At 41.5% G+C, this 17,983-nt stretch overlaps 1 protein-coding gene across 2 annotated transcripts in view; it reads left to right on the forward strand.

Moving 5' to 3' along the window:
- The window catches only part of LOC144507289 (latent-transforming growth factor beta-binding protein 2-like), a 447,226-nt gene that overhangs the window by 206,391 nt on the left and 222,852 nt on the right, over window positions 1-17,983 (forward strand). For both annotated transcript variants that reach the window (XM_078234343.1, XM_078234344.1), the window contains exon 9: window positions 9,962-10,036. In XM_078234343.1, the coding sequence (XP_078090469.1) occupies window positions 9,962-10,036 (75 nt within the window). The remainder of the gene's footprint in view (window positions 1-9,961; window positions 10,037-17,983) is intronic.

The following is a 17,983-nucleotide window of genomic DNA, read 5'->3' on the forward strand; positions in this document are numbered from 1 at the left end:
TCCCCCCAGGCTCTATCCCCACTTAGTTACCCTGCTAATCCCTCTAACCTTTCACATCCTGGGGCACTAAGCACTAATTTAGCACGTCCAATCAACCTAACTCACACATCTTGGGACTGTGGGATGAAACCAGAGCAAACCCATGGAGAATGTGTAAACTCCACACAGACAGTGACCCAAGTTGGGAATCGAACCCAGGTCCGTGGAGCTGTGAGGCAGCAGTGCTAACCACTGTGCCACCCCACTTTGATACAAAACTTGGGAAGTATTGTGAACTGTGAGGAGGATAGTAAAATACTTCAAGAGGATATTGGCAGGCTGGTTGTTATATATTTAAGTTGTTGCATGATTGTTTTAAGAGCAGGTCATATGACCTGATCATGAGGTCATAGCTTCATTTTCTGTTCTGTGTCGGGAACGTCTCTTGCAATTAACCTGTTTGTGTTATTTTGAATCTATTTGTGCAAACTACATATTTTCATTTTTTTCAAAACCACAACTCCTAACATAGGACATTACAAAAAGAAAATTGGCAATGAGTCAGGATTTTGTTACATCGAGGAAATATCGAGTAGAAAAAAAACATTGTGGGTCCTCAAACTTCAAACATGAGAAGGTTAGGAAAAATCAACATCAGGATTAAAGATTGAAATGCCAGTGCCAGTGCAAGAATACCAACTAAGGAAAAAAATTTTTAAAAGAAGGGTGAGATTCCAAGCAGTATTGGGCATATTTCAAAAGAAAGGATGCTTTGCTATTTGATGGGGGCCATTTGAAAATAATAATACATCAAGTCAATGGTCTCAAGGGTAAAAAGCAGAGTACTGGAAAGACAGTAAAAAAATATATACTGAGCAGTCTTGAGTCGCCAGTGCTACAAGAGAAATGGCAGGTCAGTTAGGCACTATGGGACCTTTCAATGAAGAAAATGAATCATGAAGTTCCTATGCAGAGCATTTTCAGTACTTTGTGTGAGTGAATAAAATTACAAATGAGTTGCTTATACCAGCTTTTCTCAGTACACTAGGAAGTAAAACCTTCAATTTGCTCTGGACCATGGTTCATTCAGCAAAGCCAGGAACCAAAACTTATGATGACTTGATAAAGATATTTGAAGAGCATTACTTTCCAAAGCCACTAATCATCATGGAACAGTTCAGGTTCCACCGAAGGAATTTTCACAGTAACTTTATTGTGGTGTTAATGTAAGCCTACTTGTGACACTAATAAATAAACTTTAAACTTTAAATGGAAGGTGAAAACATTGCACAGTTTGTGGCAAGCTTAAAAAGGATGGCACAATATTGTGAGTCATTAGAAGATACTCTTTGAGGTCATCTAGTTTGTGGTCTCCAAAATGTGGCTATCCAAAAAAGAACATGCTTTGACTTTAAAGATGGTAGTAGAAGTCACAGAGTCAATGGAACTGGCTGCTGAAGAAACTTCACAATCTGGTGCTGGAATGAAGGTCCACAAGTTGGGAACTGCCCGTAAGAAGACAAAATAGCAACAAGCATGTCATAAATATGCCAAAATTGACTTTTCTGTGTGTGGATGCTGGAGCAAGGATCGTCAATGCAAGAATTGTCGCAAAATGGGTCACATTGCAAAAGCTTGCTGGGCAGTAACACACCACCCATCACCCTGAAGTTCTCTGCTGAAGTGGAGCTGACCTACTAGATAAGTGGAAAACTGTTCAACTTCCGATGCCTCCAGGCCAGAACCAAGACCACCCCAATGTCTCATTGACCTGCAGTGTGCAGATGACACGTCTGTTTGCGCATACTCAGAGGTTGAGCTACAAACTATCATCAGTGCATTCACCAAGGCATATGAGAGAATGGGCCTCAGACTAAACATCCAGAAAACAAAGGTTCTCTACCAGCCTGATCCTGTCACACAAAACTGCCCCCCAACCATCAAGATCCATGGTGAGCCCTGGACAAGATGGATCATTTCTCATATCTTGGGAGCCTCCTTTCGGCGTGAACAGACATTGACGATGAAATCTAGCATCGAATCCAATGCAGTCTCCGGGCACCTGATGAACCGAGTGTTCAAAGTCTGAGACCTCAAATCCAGCACCAAACTCATGGTTTACAGGGCAGCCATAGTTCCCACCCTCCTGTATGCATCAGAAACATAGACAATGTACAGCAGACACCTCAAATCCCTGGAAAGATATCACCAATATTGCCTCTGCAAAATCCTGCAAATCCATTGGCAGGATAGGTGTACCAATGTGAGCGTTCCCTTTCAGGCTGATATCCTCAGTATCGAAGCACTGGTCACACTCGACCAACTGTGATATGTGGGTCACATTGTCTGCATGCCCGACACGAGACTCCTGAAACAAGTGTCCTACTCTGAGCTCTGCAAAAGCAAGCGATCACGAGGAGGGTAGAGGAAATGCTACAAGGACACTCTGAAAACCTCCTTAAGTAAATGTAACATCTCCATCAACATGTGGGAATTGCTTGCCTTAGAATGCACAAATTGGAGAAGAAGCATCTCTGAAATGGCTAATCACCTCAAACGTCTCTGGGTAGAGCATGTGGAGGCCAAGTGTAAACAGTGGAAAGAAAGCGCAGAATCCAGAGCGTCTCACCCGCCCACCTCATCAAACACCACCTGCCAAACCTGTGGCAAAGTCTGCAGTTCCAGGAATGGACAATTCAGCCACCGCAGAACTCACCTCCCCAGAGTGGAAGTAAGTCATCCTCAACCCTGAGGGATCGCCAGAGAAGAAGAAGCTGGAGCAAAGATTGTAAATACAACAATTGTAGCAAAATTAGTCACATTGCAAAAGCTTGTTGGGCTATACCAGCTTTCCCTGAGAAGAATATTCAAAAGAGGAATCTGCGTACCTTCAAGAAGAAGAACAAGTTGCATTCTACAAAAAGAATTTATGATCTAGCTGAAAGAAATTCCGACTGTGAAGAAGTGAATATCCTGGAATATGATGAAGAGCTCCAACTGAACGTCTTATTCATACAGGGTGAATCACATAGATTCTGCATGACTCTGAAGTTAAGTGGACAGCCTATTAGAATGGAAGTTGATATTGGTGCTGTTGTATCTTTAATTCCTGAGACTACGGGGGCAATTCTCCCAAAAGTGCTGAATTGGTGGGAAAACTGTTCTAGATCACGACTGTTTTTTCAAGGGTGGGGGGGCTATTCGCTCCAGAGGCTGACAGCTCCGGAACTGCGCATGTGCAGTGGTAATAAGGAACATAGTGCTTATAAGTGTAATAAACAATAGAAAGCCAGAAAAAACTTGTATTTACATAGTTTTACACCCCACTTAGTATTTTTGATGTGTAGTCACTGGTGTAATATAGGAAATACTGCAACCAAGTTGCATACAAAAAGATCCCTCAAACAGCAATGAGAAACAACCAGGCAAGCTGTTTTAGTCATTTTGGTTAAGGGTGTTGGGGTTTTTTCAGAGGCTAGGTATTGAGCTTAACTTTAGCTAATACAAAGACACGTGACTACAGTATCCTGGTGAAAGATATTTCTTTATTGATCAACATACGCTGGGAGAGAAGTGTTGGGTGATCTACTTCTCTGAAGTTACATCACAATAGCAATACAATTATACAACCTCCAAAAGGCATTTTACCCACCTTCTGGCTCATCATTAGTACAGGTCAATCATCATTATTAAATGTCATATACCTTGACCAATTATAGATATTCTCTAAAAGCATGGGAACAATAAGTTCTAGTGGTTTCTGCCTGACTTTACTATAGCTACCTGTTCTGAACTCTTATCTGGTTTAATACTCTGCCTATTCATAGAGCTATTTGGAACCACCAACTTGTCCTTACTCAGTGAATGTCTCCTTCACTGAGCTGTCTGGTACCCATGCTGATAAGAGCTATGCTTCTATGGGTGTATTGTAATAAGGAATGTGGTTCACTTTACTGGCCTATTTCCTATTATGCCTTAGAACCCTGTGCCATTAGCCAAGATGTATGCCTGTTCAATAATACATTTTCAAAAATACGTGTTTAAATTCTCTAACTGTGGTTATATGTGTTTCTGCGCAGACAGTACCTCTGTAAACTATATATAAGTCAGTCTGGATTCTTATCCTAAGCTAATCCACTCTGTTCTAATAATCTTTATTTGTGTTTTAAATCCCAGAGTATTTTGAAGTCTTCTAACAAAGAGATAAATGGAAAAAACTGCTCTGCGCTTAAAAAAGTATTATGGGATTTTCTGCATCTACCTCTGAGGGTAAATGAGGTCTAGGTTTAATGTTTCATGTGATAGATGGTGCCTCAGTACCATACTGGAGTGCCTCTTTTTCTGTCAGACTTCTGCCTTTGCTGATTCCTGGGAAAATCTTGCCCATTGTCTTTGGCATTGGATGCAAAGAGTTAATCACATTCATTCTGAGTCACTTTTGATATGGCATCTTCATAAGGGGCAGCACGGTGGCACAGTGGTTAGTGCTGCTGCCTCACAGTGCCAGGGACCCGGCCTTGGGTCACTGTCTGTGTGGAGTTTGCACATTCTCCCCATGTCTGCGTGGGTTTCCTCCGGGTGCTCCGCTTTTCTCCCACAGTCCAAAGATGTGCGGGTTAGGTTGATTGGCCATGATAAATTGACCCTAGTGTCAGGGGGATCAGCAGGGTAAATATGTGTGTTTACGGGAATAGGGTCCGGGTGGAACTGTGGTTGGTGCAGACTCAATGGGCCAAATGACGTCCTTCTGCACTGTAGGGATTCTGTGATTCCACTCTGAATTAGATGTGGCATTTTTGGTTTCAGAATCCTCTCTCCACAAAAAAAATCATTTTTCTCTTCATCCATTGAATTGGATATTCCACATTTCTTTGAACAATCCGATGGTTTATGCACTAATAGCATCCGATGATTTGATGTTAAAATCACACAAAACATCAATTGGGCAGTACATATATTTCCACTCTTAGTGAAAGTTTTTTCTCAGCCAACCATCCACCTATTCCATTTGCTGCGAACATGATGCTTACATGGCCTGTTGAGGCATGCATCCAAAGGTTGAACTTTGGATATTAGATCCCTTGGTATGACTGCAATGTTGGTGTTATTTCTTCACATGTGCCAGTTGATCTCATTATTTAATGTATTCTGAACATGTCCCATACTAATAAGCAGTATTCTTTACCTATTGATCCATTAGTTATTGATCCATAACTTCAGTCTTTCCTAATCCATCCAACCATTGTCATGGACAGGCACATAAATTCTTGCAGGAAACTTGATTTTCAGCATGGTTTTACGCTTGAAAATTACTTGAATTTTGATCCCTCAGCATTGCAGGCCAGCACCACTATCTCATATCCTGTAGTTTTCATGAGAATTGTGTTTGAACCTTTCCACTTCATAGTTTGATTGCTGGGCATATTGAAATTCATGGGTATGTCATCCATTTTGTCGATATAATATGTTGGACACTTGTCTTTTTGTCATAGTTTGATGATGAATCGTTCGAAACTGGTAATTCTGACTAGGTATTTTTTGGTAGTCTCTCAGCGATCTTGATCTTTTGCTGTAACACTAAACATTTTCATTCCATAAAGTGACCACACTAAGTAGCTGTTGTTCTGAAACCTTTACTGGACTCAAGGACAGATTTGGCCCACTTAAGTGTGTATGTTTCTGGTGATGATGATACCATCTGACGATTAACAAGGATGCTTTCCGATACAGTCTCTGTTCATTTGTTCTTCGGCATCTTCTTCAGGGAAGATTCCTTCTTCTGTTCTCACATCAGTTTTTCACAAACACTGAATTGTCTTGCTGCAGCACAGTTATTTGATGAGTTGGCAAATGTTACAGCTTTCAGCTTGAAATCAGCTTTGTACTTAATTTGTTTTGTTGGAAGTCACATTTCTGTTCTTCAGTATGTGGATTCTTCTCAGTGCCAATGTGCCTTAAACTACCATGCATCTTTGCAATGCAGTCCTTATTGCCTGCGAGATCACTTGCACCCAGTTATAAAGCAAGTAAAACATGCATTTGTTTGGTGAAAAATTGAGGCTAACTACTGATGTGTCGATTATATGTCATTGCTGAATGGGCAGGGAGCAGTGGTGAGGGGCGAGGGGGGAATATTTGATTTTTAAGCTGAGTATATGCAAAAACATCAAAACGTTGGGTGAAATTCTCCAGCCTCCCAGCCGTGTGTTTCCTGCCGGTGGGAGGTGGCATGCTGTTTGCTAACAGCGGGATTCTCTGATTCCACTGCTATTAATGGGAAACCCGCAGAGGGGTGCGCTGCCGGTGGGACCGGAAAATCCCACCAGCGTGAATAACCGGAGAATTCTGCCCATGATTTTTGGGGTGGTACCTCAAGTCAATTTGCGCTATGATCTGTGGTAATAAGTTGATGAAAACCAATGGGCACATAGAAACATAGAAAATAGGCACAGGAGAATAGGCCATTCGGCCCTTTGAGCCTGCTCCACCATTCACTATGATCATAGAAGATCATCCAACTGAATAGTCTGATCCCGCCTTCGCACTATATCCTTTGATATCTTTAGCCCTAAGAGCTATATCTAATACCTTCTTGAAAACGTACAATGTTTTGGTCTCAATTGTTTTCTGCGGTAAAGAATTTCACAGGCTTACCACTCTCTGGGTGAAGGAACTTCTCATTTCAGTCCTAAAAGGTTTACCCTGCATCCTTAGACTATGACTCCTGGCTTTGGACACCTCCACCACTGGGAACATCCTTCCTGCATCTACTATGTCTAGTCCTGTACATAAGAAAATGTGGTGCAGGTTGTGAGTATGGACCAACAGAAGATGTGCTACAAAAATTGAATTAGATGGTATTAAAGGAATTATGATCGCTATATGTATAGTATGATGACTGGATCAGACTCAGAATAGCTGTAAAAGGAAGACTTCTGGATTGGCATGATGTACCAATGGATGTGCTAAACCCTTTTGGTTTTCCACTTACTTTCTTTTTCTAAGTCATGAAAATAAGACTTGAATTGATATAGTGCTTTTCTTGATAACCAGATGTCTCAAAGTGCTTTATAGCCAATGAGTACTTTAGAAGTGTAGTCACTGCTGTAGTGTTATAAGCCAATGTGTACACAACAAACTCCCACAAACAGCGATTGTGATAATGATCAGATGGCCTGTTTTTGTGATGTTGTTTGAGGAAAACATATTGCCCAGGTTACCAAGGATATCTCTGCTCCTCTTCTTTGAAATAGTCCCATGGAATTTTGTGCATCCATCCGAGGAGGCAAATGGGCCTAGGTTTAATATCTCATTGGGGTGACAGTCTTGATATTTGTACTCAAGCCCTGATCCAAGAAGGTCACTGATTTCTGATAATACCAAATTTGGAAAATGGCAAACTGTGTGGAAAAACGGATGAATGAACACCGCTCGACAATCACCAGGCAAGACTGTTCTCTTCCTGTGGGGGAGCACTTCAGCAGTCACGGGCATTCAGCCTTGGATCTTCAGGTAAGCGTTCTCCAAGGCGGCCTTCACGACACACGACAGCACAGAGTCGCTGAGCAGAAACTGATAGCCAAGTTCCGCACACATGAGGACGGCCTAAACCGGGATGTTGGATTTATGTCACATTATCAGTAACCCCCACAGCTTGCCTCCTGGACTTGCAGAATTTCACTAGCTGTTCTGTCTGGAGACAATACACATCTCTTTAACCTGTGTTGAATGCTCCCTCCACCCACATTGTCTGTACATTTAAGACCTGGCTGGCTGTAGAGATTTGCATTCTAATCAGTATTCTGTAATTTGATTTCTGTGTCTGTTTGCACTGTTTGAGAACAGATATCCACTCCATCTGACGAAGGAGCTGTGCTCCGAAAGCTTATGGTATTTGCTACCAAATAAACCTGTTGGACTTTAACCTGGTGTTGTGAGACTTCTTACTAAGGAGATATTTCACAGAGCTTTAATATTTTGGAGGTTTCAACTATAACTGAAATGGTCAAATGAACATTATTGTCTGTGGAGCCAGTAGGTTTGGTTGACCAAAGACTCCTTCTCATTTTATACTTTGAAGTTCTTACAGTAGTTCTGAGTTCTGTTACGGTCATTTTCACTTTCTGGAAAGGTGAAAAACAGATGCAATTAATTAACTGCCTGTGTTAGAATAAAGAACAAAGAAAATTACAGCACAGGAACAGGCCTTTCGGCTCTCCAAGCCTGCACCGACCATGCTGCCCGACTGAACTAAAACCCTCTACCCTTCCGAGGACCATATCGCTCCATTCTCATCCTATTCATGTATTTGTCCAGATGCCCCTAAAACTCACTATTGTATCTGTTTCCACTACCTCCCTCGGCAGCAAGTTCCAGGCACCCACCAACCGATGTGTAAAATAACTTATCTCGTACATCTCTTTTAAACCTTGCCCCTCGCACCTTAAACCTATACCCCCTAATAATTGACTCTTCCACCCTGGGAAAAAGCTTCTGACTATCCATTGCAGACTGTTCCCTTTTTACAGTGGAAGGGAAAATCATGTGGGTTGTACTACCACTCTCCCACTCCCACCAAATGTGAAAAGAACCTCCAATGTGATTGAGGTGCACATTTGAATTCAACATAAATGAAGGATAACACAAAAGTAAGTGTGAGTGGAGTTCTCTCTGCAAATACCAGAACATTATTTACATAGAATCATCTGTTTTTAAAGTTATATATCCTACATGTGTATTGTTATAATCCAGGTCAGAAAGGTGTTTTATGAAGTCAGCCTAGACCATAGGTTTTGCACTTTGAATTTGGCATGGATGAGCATAAGATATTTCACTCCAGGAATGATACAAGCATCCCACTAGGAAGTTTTTATCAAACAAAGATTATCTAAAAACACAATTCACATATTAAGAAAACTAGCATAACTTTTACCAATGACATAAAAAGCAACTATGATATTGTATAAACCTTAACAGCTAAGTATACTGTTCCAAATCAAACAACCCCACAAACATATACCCCTTTCTAGGCTTGGCACAGAAATCAAGTATGCTCACATGATACTGGATCTTGCAGCTTTCCAACACCTGCTGTGGATCACTCCTTTGAATGTTGAATTGAAAATGCTGATTTCCCCATCCTGGAACTTTCAGCACACCTCAAGGTAGAGGCAGAGACACTGTTTGCCTCTAGCTAGCAACCGCAGGCAGCAGAATTTTCAAGACCAGGGAGAGACAGACAGAAAACACTGTTTTCAGTCTATAGTCCAAACACCTTCTGACAAAATGAAACTAAAACCCTGAACTTTGCTGTGAAAAAAAACTGTCCAAGCAGGCATCACCTAACAGGTCAATCACACGCATTTCAAATCCCTGGCAGCAATCCCAAAAGATCATAAAACTCCAAGACACTGCATTAGCCCAAATTAAAAATAAACATTGCTTCAATTATCTTGCTTCAGCAGCAAAAAAAGATACTGATTACAGACAGCACAGCATCAATACCAAAAATGCCAAACCTGATTGAAAAAAACTGCAGAGAATATTATTAAAATACATTTCGTAAAGGCACAGTAACATCACAGTATATTTTTAATCTTGTAGCACTACTTCTGCAGTAAAGTTGCTGACACTGTTTATTCTGAGAATAATTAAAGAAAAACTGAAGTTTTGTGTGTTTCCAATTACTTAAAAGATTTAATTGAAATTATAGATTGTTTCAGTCAGCATTCTGTAACCAAATTACATGGTCTGCTTTGTAGATGTTACTGTACATCACATTTTTAGGGGAATCTTTTCAAGGCACTAGTCCTGGCCTAGAGCTGCTTGATAGGGGCATAGATTTCAAATAATTTATTTAACATTATGTGGCCAATTATGTAATTTCCACTTCTGTCCATCAAGGATCTGCACTGCAAATGAAGTCTTAATATTTATCTTGTAATAGAAATCATAATCATGGATTCTTTCTTTTATTTTTTAGAACATCCCAAGATACAAAATGGCCAGGTCGAATGTCCTCTGGGCTATAAAAAAATGAACCAGACAAGCTGTCAAGGTGAGTGATAAAGTGTTAAAAGATGGAATGTCGAATGATGTAAGGCAATAGAGAGGGAGTGCAATTCTGTGACCCATTACTAAATAAGGCAGTACATAAAGATGTTTAATTAGAACCAGAGAATGGCTACAGCACATAAGGAAGCCATTCAGCCTTTGGCCAGCTTGCTGCATGAGCAACTCACCTAGACCCACTCCCTTGCTTTTTTGCCTGAGCCTCACACCTTTCTGCCATTGCCCTGATTAAATTCACAGTGAAAAAACCTTTGGATGGCCTGGCTGTACCTCTGTGAATTCAGGCCTGACATGGGCAAATTATGTCCACTGAAGGGCCTCATCCTGCCACTGCTGGTGTTCACCCAGTGGCGGGCAGGGGACTCACCATGTAGCTATTGTGGGGTGTTGGATATCATTCGCAATGTCTTTGAAGTCTTCTTCGTCTTAAGTAGGTTAACTGTATGTATTCATTAACTACAAGAACTATGTGCGTGAATATATATATTATAGTTAAAAGTTCAGCTAGAAGTTGTCTTCATGCTTGCTTGAGCACACGGCTCTGTCCAACACTGTGGCGGTCATGTGTTCTCTTGCACCACTGTATGGTGGTACTACACTCAATCCCACATTAACCCTCTATGTGCCAAGCCCTCATGCTACACCTCCCCTTCAGGTCTCAATGTATTTCAAGTTATTTTCGTTCACCGCAAGTATTTACATTGTTAATATAACTCCATCTTCCTTTCTTTAAGTCTTTGAATTAATTGGTTCAGGCAGACCTTATAATCATTCCATATCTCACTCACATTACTTTTGGAGGAATGGTAGGCACTGTCGTTGCAAGCAAACTCTGTTGATTTGGCAGTTGCTCTGGCATCTGGGTATCTTTTGATCCTCTTTTTTCATTACTTGGTATTGAACCCACTCTTTGTTGATTCAGCAGTTATGGTGATAGATGGTTGCTGTTGCATCCTATTTCTTGTAGGGTGGACGAATGTCGTGCTCGTCTTCATGTCATTTTTTCCTTTTCTACCTTTATCCTGTGGATCATCATGATGTCCTCTGTGATGAAAGATGGCCTTTCCTGTCATGAGGATATGGTTTTATAACAAACACATTTTTGTGTTTATTTATGTGGTGTATTGTTGGCAATGGATGGCTGCTATTTGGTTCCAGCATCATCTATGGCACTGTCATGCTGGCCTGGGGATTACAGCATTTTCTCTGTGGTTGTAGCATTGACCTCATTAACAGTTGTCGTAGCTGGAGATTGAGACTCTCCTGGTTGTTATTTGCACTGTTGTCTATCTTCCACTGGAAGCGTTGTAGTAACCACTTGAGTGATTAATTGGTCTGACCAATGAGCATTTTCTAGCACCTGTAATGAAATGGACCAATCTGCTCTGCAAAGAGAGAAGACAGCTCAGAACTGAAATCCTAGTATTTTCTGTAAAATTTATGAGGTTTTGTCTTGCCAACATCTGCTATTTTGAAGACATTCAGAGCTACATAGGTACCCCTGCTTAAGAGAGAAAAAGACTGGTTACAGATTGTATACTTCAGCTAGAAAATTTCTTTGCCATCATGCCTGTGACCGAATATCGGCTTCTTTCAAGTCCATAGACTAGTGTGTCAGCTGCACTTTTTTGGTTCAATAGAACTGTAACATTAGCCACCATGTCCAATTTAAAGTTTGTGAGGTGGCCGCTAACTGAAATGTCCACATTCCAATACGAAAATCCTGGAACTTTGATCTCACCCATGAAGCATGGCTGTGTGTCCTCTTGGTGCACAGTCTCAACCCAATGAATCATCTCGGGATCTTCTGTGCATTTAGATGTTTTGACCTTGCGCACTTTGCTGATGTATCCAATTCTGTTACATTGAAAGCCTTGGGCTGAAGTTACAGGACATTGATATTGCCTGTGAGGGCACCTTGCTCCACAGCACTGGCATGGTTGCTCTACTGTTAGGTAAGGGTATTGCTTCCCTAGGCCTGGAGTGTCCTTGTTTCTGTGCTCTTCAACTAACTGGATTGTGGGATTTCCTTTGTCCCATGGTTTACTTTCTCCTCTTAAAATGGACCTATGTTGCACACAGAGTTCATACTGCGTAACAAACTGGATAGCTCTCTTTGGGTTGGATCTTCCTTTGCTTGCAGCATGTCTGCGAGTGCACTGTCCACAACTCCTACAACTATTCTATCCCTGATAAGTTCAGATTTTAGATCCCTGTATTTGCAGACTTCAGGCATCCTGTGCAGATCATTAATGAATGAGTTGACAGGTTCTCCTGGCTGCTGGACACATGCATTAAATTTAGTCCTTTTGAAGATTTTGGTGCTTCTTAGATTTTAAAAAATCAAATAATTTTAGTACTTCTAATTTTGCAGATGATTTTTTATTTCCTTGTATAGCAATACTGTTATCTGCTATTGGGCCGACCAAGTAAAGCAGTGCGTTAACTTGTTCAATTTCTGTCTTTTTATCTGGACCTGAAGCTATCATGTATTTACAAAATCTTTTTCTCCAAAGTCTCCAACTGTGTGATCTGGGCTTTTGATAAGTCCAAGTTGATCTGGAAGAGTGGATTTCTGATCCATGGTTAAAAACGTTGAAAGTATAGATTCAGCTTTTGGAAGTTGGTGAAATTCAAGATGGTGCACTGTTGGATTTAAGACAAAGGGTTTACCTGTGCTTGCTGGTTTTGGTGCGCTCCACTGTAATGGCGCTCACACTCAGCCTTGAAAGAAATTGCTGCTGGGATTGACAAGCTGCAGACTTCTCTGTTTCAACGCTATGCTTTAGGATTTCAGAATTGTCAAATCTGGACTTTTGCTGGTCTTTCAAGCTAACTCTTTACTTGCAATTCTTACAACTTAATTTTTTTATCCTTCTCAGAGCAAGCTTGTACATCATGGGCATTATTTTACCAAAAAATGGCAGTGTCAGATTCTGACTGAAAACCAGCGTGTTTCTCTCCAGAAAAAGCCAGGTTTTCTCACCAAATCTTCTGACATTTGTCAAAATAAATCGGGGGTCATGGTTTGCGCCATCATTCTGGAGGGGCGCAGGCTAGATAGAGCCAAAATCTCCCTGACGCAAATCACATTATGGCCATCGCGCAAGATCTCACTCATTCGGGTGCTGACTTGGGAACCCAACAGGTTACAGTTTTGGAAACGGGCTGTTTTTGTAAAAAATCATTTCACAGGACATAATCATTGCTAGCTGAGTCAGAATTTATTGCCCATCCCTAACTGCCCTCCATTTCAGCGGCATTTGAGAGTCAACCATATATAGGCCAGATCAGATAAGCAGATTTCCTTTCCTAATGTTTTTATGACAATCGACAATTGTTTCAAAGTCATTGTTAGACTTTTAATTCAAATTTCACCATCTGCTGTGGCGGGATTAGAACCCGGCTTCCAAGATAGAACATAGAACATGGAAAAAATACAGCACAAACAGTCCCTTCGGCCCACAAGTTGCACCGGTCATGTCCCTACCTACCTAGGCCTATATATAGGCTTACCTATAACCCTCAATCCTATTAAGTCCCATGTACTCATCCAGAAGTCTCTTAAAAGACCCTATCGAGTTTGCCTCCTCCACCATTGACGGCAGCCGATTCCACTCACCCAGCACTCTCTGAGTGAAAAACTTACCCCTGACATCTCCTCTGTACCTACTCCCCAGCACCTTAAACCTGTGTCCTCTCGTAGCAGCCATTTCAGCCCCGGGAAAAAGCCTCTGAGAATCCACCCGATCTATACCTCTCAACATCTTGCACACCTCTATCAGGTCACCTCTCATCCTTCGTCTCTCCAAGGAGAAAAGACCGAGCTCCCTCAACCTATCCTCATAAGGCATGCCACCCAATCCAGGCAACATCTTTGTAAATCTTCTCTGCACCCTTTCAATCATTTCTACATCCTTCCTGTAATGAGGCGACCAGAACTGAGCACAGTACTCTAAGTGGGGTCTGACAAGGGTCCTATAAAGCTGCATCATAATCTCCTGACTCCGAAACTCAATCCCTCGATTGATGAAGGCCAGCACACCAAAAGCCGTCTTAACCACCTCCTCTACCTGCGAGGCCGATTTAAGAGTCCTATGGACCCGGACCCCAAGGTCCTTCTGATTCTCTACACTGCTAAGAGTCTTACCCTTGATATTATACTCCTTCACCCCATTTGACCTGCCAAAATATACCACTACACATTTATCCGGGTTGAAGTCCATAAGTCTTCCTGTGGGTCCATAAGTCTTCCTGTGGGTCTCTGGATTATAGCTCCAGGTCCCAGGATTTGGGGGATCCTTTATTGTCAGGTGTCCAAAGCCTGCCCAAAGGTTCTGGCATTGGGATATGGGAGGAAACGCTCCCCATCCCCCTTCAATGATTCCCTTCCACCATCATTCATCACTACCTGGGTCCATTGGTGGTCCTGGACCTCAGGTGGGTCCATTACCAGCAGCAGTCACATCCTCACTGGTGGCGCTGCTGACCAATCAAGAGTTGCTAGCCTGTGTTAGACTGAAAGCCCTCTGCAGTTTTGATAAAGTAAACACAGAGAAAATGTTTTCTGTTATGGCGAAGAGTATTACTAGCTGCCATCAATATGATAGTCATCAAGAAAAGCAATAGGGAATTCAGAAGAACTTGTTTACCCAAGGAATGGTGAGAATGTGGAAATAATTGCCACAGTGGTAGTTGAAGTGAATAGTGTGAATTCACTTAAGGGAAGACAGACATACACGTGGATGAAGGAAACAGAGGCTTACAATGGTAGATTTAAATGGGGAACATTGGTAGAAGGGTTGAGTGGAGCATAAAGGTGTGGCACGATGGCACAGTGGTTAGCACTGCTGCCTCACAGTGCCAGGAACCTGGGTTCGATTGCACCCTTGGGTGACTACCTTTGTGGAGTTTGCAGGTTCTCCCTGATTCTATCCCTATGATTCTATGATTAAACAAAAGCATGGACTGGTTGGGCTAAATTACCTGTTTCTGTGCTCTATATCCTATGTGATTCTATGCAATCCTATGTATCCGATGTATAAACATGATGATATGATTGAATTGTTACGCAGGAAAATATTGCTCCTCTGGAGTTTAATTAAATGTAGGCTAGTTTATTAATGTTTGACATTAATTATTCCCAGAAGCTTTAAATATTGATGTATTCTAAGATTTTCAGATTTTGTGCACAGTGCAAGTTTAATTGTTAAATTCTACAATGACCAATGCAACTCTCACTTATTTGTACTTTGGTTCTGTTCATTTCTAGATAGAGGCCAGAATTCTCTGGTCTCACGCCCTGGTACCGCTGTCAGCGAGAATAGAGATTTGGTGCTCAGCCAAAACTTCATTCACTGTAGCTGGCTATTGTACCTTACTTATGATGCAAAATGCAAAGATGTAAACACCAATCATTGGTACAGCAACAACAGGAAATAGACATTGTCCAGAGTTGAGTGGTGTCAATAAGATGGTGTGTTTTCTTTATTGATCAACTGGTGCATTCTTCATGGCAATACCTCTACCAAAGCCCACTTTCCAATGAATCAGTATTCTGTTGTCACACAGTATAAGTTGTTGTTTTCCTGTCATACTGGCATTCTTGCAAACTGTCCTGATGATTGCAAGACAGAGCTTTGACATGTCTCTTTTTTTCAGCAATACTGAAGTTCTGTACTAACAAACAATTTTTTTTTTCTATGAGCAAGAGACATTTTAGCTTATTATACAGAAAATATTTTCTTTACACTAGTGAAACAGTCACAATTAATGGAAATGTTGGGTTAAGAATTTGGTACTGGATGTTCAGAGACATTGGGGGAGATTTTCAGGCCTTCCCCAGTATCTTTCTTGTGGTGTGAGGTGGCATGCCGTTGGCCAACAGCAGAATATTCTGGTCCTGCTGCTGTCGATGGAATTTCCCTTTGGCTGCACACCACACCACCAGAAAACCTGCAGTGGGGGTGCAGCATCAACGGGACCAGAAGATCCTGCAGACGTGAACAGCGGAAGGTTCCAGCCATTGACATTTTAATATCCTGGAAGGTGTATAATAATGACAGATTAATACACAACAGTAATTATTTTCACAACAGGCTTAGTTAACAGATGGTCCCTTTCAGCAACTCTTTATAACTAATTACTTGGTCATACTTTTAACAGTGAACTGAAAGCGGATTGGCTGAAAGTGCCATGGTAAACATCAAAATTTACCACACATATGGTTGACAGATTTTTGACTGCTGACGTATCAAGATTTTAGCCCATTGTATACATGTCTTCCATGAAACTACATTTTAAAGCTGGGGGTGATGCAGGATTTCTTAAAAGAAGAATAATGATTCTGTTGATATTTGAAAAAAGATCAAAGTTCCTGATATCAATAACATAACAATAGAATTGTTACAGGTGGGGAAGAAATATGGCGAAGAGCATGTACCTGAAGATGAGGTTAAAAAAAACAATTTTAATACCAATTTTCAAAAAAGGAAGCAAGAGTGAATGCAGCAATTGCAAATGAATCAGCTTTCTGGGGTACACTGTTATGACCAGCTGAGAAGGGGTGAACTGGCTCCTCTTTATTCAACCTCATCCTGTTCACAGCAAAGTTTTAGGTTTATTTTTCATGAGAATATGTCATTTTCCAAATCAGAATGTGTTTAACTATTTGAGCTGTGAGCAATTAGGAGCCAAACAAGCAACGATTTCTTGAGTCAAAGAGTGAGCAAATTTGTTAATCCTTAAACCCAAGAAACATAATAAATTGTGATGTCAAGCATATGGCCTTCATGCAGTCATTAGGGCCACACACAGGTGACCTAAATAAGGGGAGCCCAATAAAGAAAGGTAGAAGAATATACAGTTTAGTGTCCTTTGATTGTCCTTGTCCTCAAAGAATTTAAATGATGCAGCCGATTTAAGTTGGCTGGTTTCTTGGATACGGTCAGATGTAGAAGATGATGCTATTATAGAATCATACAGTGCAGAAGAGGCCCTACAGCCCATTGAGTCTACACACGAGAAACACTTGACCTCCCACCTAATCCAATTTACCAGCACTTGGCCCATGAATGTTATGGCTTGCCAAGTGCTCATCCAGGGACTTTTTAAAGGATGTGAGGCAACCCGCCTCTACCACCCTCCCAGGCAGTGCATTCCAGACTGTCACCACCCTCCGAGTAAAAATGTTTTTCCTCACATCCCCCCTAAACTTTTTTCGAGGAAGTGACGAAGATGATTGATGAGGGTAGGGCAGTGGATGTTGTCTACATGGACTTCAGTAAGGCCTTTGACAAAGTCCCTCATGGCAGACTGGTGCAGAAGGTGAAGTCGCATGGGATCAGAGGTGAGGTGGATACAAAACTGACTCGGTCAAAGAAGACAGAGGCTAGCAGTGGAAGGATGCGTTTCTGAATGGAGGGCTGTGACAAGTGGTGTTCCTCAGGGATCAATGCTGGGACCTTTGCTGTTTGTAATATATATAAATGATTTGGAGGAAAATGTAATTGGATTGATTAGTAAGTTTGCGGACGACACAAAGGTTGGTGGATTTGGGATAGCGATGAGGACTATCAGAGGATACAGCAGGATATAGATCAATAGGAGACTTGGACGGAGAGATGGCAGATGGAGTTTAATCTGGACAAATGTGAGGTAATGCATTTTGGAAGTCTAATACAGATAGGAAATATACAGTAAATGGCAGAACCCTGAAGAGTATTGATAGGCAAAGGGATCTGGGTGTACAGGTTCACAGGTCACTGACAGTGGCAATGCAGGTGGAGAAGGTAGTCAAGAAGGCATATGGCATGCTTGCCTTCATCGTCCGGGGTATTGAGTTTAAAAATTGGCAAGTCATGTTGCAGCTTTATAGAACCTTAGTTAGGCCGCACTTGGAATATAGTGTTCAATTCTGGTTGCCACACTCCCA

This window comes from Mustelus asterias, chromosome 18, assembly GCF_964213995.1.
Source record: "Mustelus asterias chromosome 18, sMusAst1.hap1.1, whole genome shotgun sequence".
Taxonomy (NCBI): Eukaryota; Metazoa; Chordata; class Chondrichthyes; order Carcharhiniformes; family Triakidae; genus Mustelus; species Mustelus asterias.